This window comes from Elephantulus edwardii, unplaced genomic scaffold, assembly GCF_000299155.1.
Source record: "Elephantulus edwardii isolate Elephantulus edwardi_28Jun2011 unplaced genomic scaffold, EleEdw1.0 scaffold00274, whole genome shotgun sequence".
Classification (NCBI taxonomy): domain Eukaryota; kingdom Metazoa; phylum Chordata; class Mammalia; order Macroscelidea; family Macroscelididae; genus Elephantulus; species Elephantulus edwardii.
Genome location: NW_006400024.1, coordinates 1,912,477 through 1,915,579, shown reverse-complemented (window position 1 = coordinate 1,915,579; position 3,103 = coordinate 1,912,477). Strand labels below are relative to the sequence as shown.

Below are 3,103 nucleotides of genomic sequence, written 5' to 3'. Positions count from 1 at the left end.
CCTGAAACAGTGTCTGTTCTAAGAGCTAACCAAGGAACCGAGGCTTCAGAACTAAGGAGAGATGGCTAAGAATAGTGTTGAGGGGAAAGAAAAATCATAGATGGGGAGAGTTCATGTTCACATGCACAGGCAAGTCATTTGAAGCTGCCTTTCATTTAATTATTGCCACGTCTTGATTTTAGTCAGAAAAACGGAATCTGTGATCTGCTACAAACGGCCCATTTCGTAATTGCTCTAATACATGTTTTACAAATGTGTTTTCGGTACTTTTCGTCCCTACCTGGGGTCTTTTTCAGGAGAGATGCTTTTGGCTTAGATGTTTCAGGTGTCAGACTTTTTTTTTTCTTTTTTCTTTTTCCTTTTTTTTTTTTTTAGGCGTCAAGACTCTTAATGCCAGAACAACGCTTGGGAGTAATTTCACCTGACATTCTTCTTACAGAAATGACTTTCAAGGAATCATCCATTTCGTCTGTCAATCCTAGAGTTGTTCCTATCCTCTCTTTATTGTTTTTTAATGTCCATGGGACTGACTATTGTGGTGTTTCTTTTGTTTTGATGCTGATAATTTTATGATTTTCCTCCCCCCCTTTTTTTGTTTGCCTGTCTAGAGATTTATCAATTTTATTGGTATTTTCAAAGAACCATTGATTCTTCTCTGTTAGTTTACTGTTTTCAATTTCACTGATTTCCACTCTTATTATTTTTTTCTGCTCACTTTAGATTTAATATTTTCCTTTTCGTAGATGGTTATCATCAACAACATGGGTAGGATTTAGTTTGTTGATTTTAGATCTCTGTTCTTGGAGGGTGTGTGTGTGTGTGTGTGTGTGTGTGTGTGTGTGCTCAGTGCTATGAATTTCCCTTTAGGCATGACTTTAACTGCATCCCACACATTTGGAAACTATATGGTTTAATTTTATTTTTGTTCAGAATATTCCTAAATTCTCTTGAGGTGTATTCCAGCCACGTTTCCGCTGGTGGTGTCTAGTTCCATGGTAGGCCTTTCAGGTTCTACCCTTCCAGGCCGGCTGAGGTGGCTCTGTGGCCCTCGGCACAGCCTGTGCTGGTGAAGGTGCTGTGTGGGCTTGAGAAGATGTGTTGTGCTGCTGTTGCCCACGTGTGTGTCCTGTTGGGATGGGGGTGTGACTCAGGGCAGCTCTGTTCTCACTGTGCCTCTGCCATGGGCTGTCCCTGTTGATGAGGATAGACCGTTTTCTTTCTGCCTCTAGTGCCCCGTTTTTGCTGTGTATAGGAGGGAGGCCTGGTTGTTAGGCACGATGGGTTTAACAGTGTGGTCATGGCCTTTGACCCACCCGGTGCTCCACCTGGGGAGAAAGGGCGCTGCCTTCCACCGTTCAGGTCCACAGCCCATACACCCACAAGGGCCTGTGGCTTGGAGTCCACTCGGTAGTGCTGGGTTTGGCCGTGGGGTTTGTGGTTAGACAGGGTGCTCTGGGCACTGACCCCACACTGAAGCTGTGACCTTCCCACAGATGCCGCCACTGGAGAAGAAGCTGGACCTGGAGCTCGCCAATGATGCCAGGGTCATTGCTTGCCGCTTCCCTTTCCCAAACTGGACACCAGACATGGTCATGGGCGAGGGCACGGACACCGTGTGGGTGTACAATGTGAGCACGTTGCGAGGAAGTGCGGGGTCTGGGGTGCCAAGGCCCTCCCCGCCGTCCACACGTCTGCGTGTTCTGTGAGCGTGTCCCTCCACGTGCGTCCTCAGCGGGTGTGTCTGAGTGCTGACCTCTCATAGCAGTGAGAGGGGCTGTGTCCTCACCTCAGGCCTAAGGTGGGAGCAAGACGCCGCACTCCTGAGCTCACAGCAGTTACAAGGACAGCTGGGTAGAACGTCCTCTCCCTTGGGGTATTCTGACGAGTGCACTCCCTCCACTCCCTGAGCTGGGTTCCCGCTGACACGCTGGGTGACCGCAGACATGCTGGTTAGCTGCCAACACACCAGGTGCCCGGTGACTGCTGACACACCAGATGACCACAGACAAGCTTGGTGACCACTGGCTCGGAGGAGACCCCTGAGATGGTGGATGACCGCTGACACACTGGGTGACCACTGGTATGTTGAATGATCACTTACTTGCCAGGTGACCACTGATAACCTGGTTGACCACTGACACGTGAGGAGACCACAGATGTACCAGGGGCCATCCGACATACCAAGTCTCTGCTGACACACCGGGTGACCGCTGACATGCCTGGTAACCACTGGCACACCGAGTGACCACTGGCCATCTGAGTGACTGCTGGCACACCAGGACTGCTGGCATGCCAGGACCATTGTCACGCTGAGTGACCGCTGGTATGCCGAGTGACTGCTAGCACACAGAGACCACCGGCATGCCAGGACTGCTGGCACGCAGAGGCCACGGGCATGCCAAGTGACCGCTGGTATGTCAAGTGACTGCTGGCAGACAGCCACAGCTAAGTGCTGTGGGTTTTGCTTCTCTGGAGCACCCAGCCCAAGACATCCAGGAACAAACGACTCCTAACCAGTGTTGTAACATATAAACCCCTTGTCCACAAGTGCAAAAATAAAGCAATAAAGGCTTTGTACTGAAGCTTTCCATTTTACTTCTCTGTGTCTCATGTGTGAGTCTGTGTGTGTGTGTGTGTGTGTGTGTCCCTGTCCCTGTGTGTATGTGTATCTATAATACACAGACCCCAAGGGGCCTTTACTTGGGCATAGCAGCCTTTGGTTTAGCATTTCTTTTTATCAGAAGACACAACTGATAAAGGTGGGAGAGGAGGGCATGCATTTTAAAAACACCCACAGGCTTAGGGGCTTGAATAACTAATGATCCCAGCTCGACCTAGTCATTCGACCCAGTCATAGCCTGTGCCAATGTGGGCAGCTTGGACAGGTCAAGTCACCTTCCACGGGGGAGACAGTGCCCATGCAGTGTCCACATCACACTCCAGTGGACATAACAGAGCCCAGAGAACAACGCCAACAACACATTCATGCTCCACAGAAGAGAGCTCCACAACATCAGCAACACACTCCACGTAACAACACCTACACCACAGTCCACAGCCCAACATCAACACCACAGTCCACAGCCCAACACCAACACCGCAG

The 3,103-nt window shown here is 50.0% G+C and overlaps 1 protein-coding gene across 1 annotated transcript in view; it reads left to right on the top strand.

Moving 5' to 3' along the window:
• FAM173B (family with sequence similarity 173, member B) overlaps positions 1–1,706 on the top strand; it is a 22,707-nt gene extending 21,001 nt beyond the window's left edge. Inside the window, exon 5 of the mRNA XM_006900165.1 lies at positions 1,494–1,706. Within this exon, the coding sequence (XP_006900227.1) occupies positions 1,494–1,706 (213 nt within the window). The remainder of the gene's footprint in view (positions 1–1,493) is intronic.
• Positions 1,707–3,103: the final 1,397 nt, after the last annotated feature.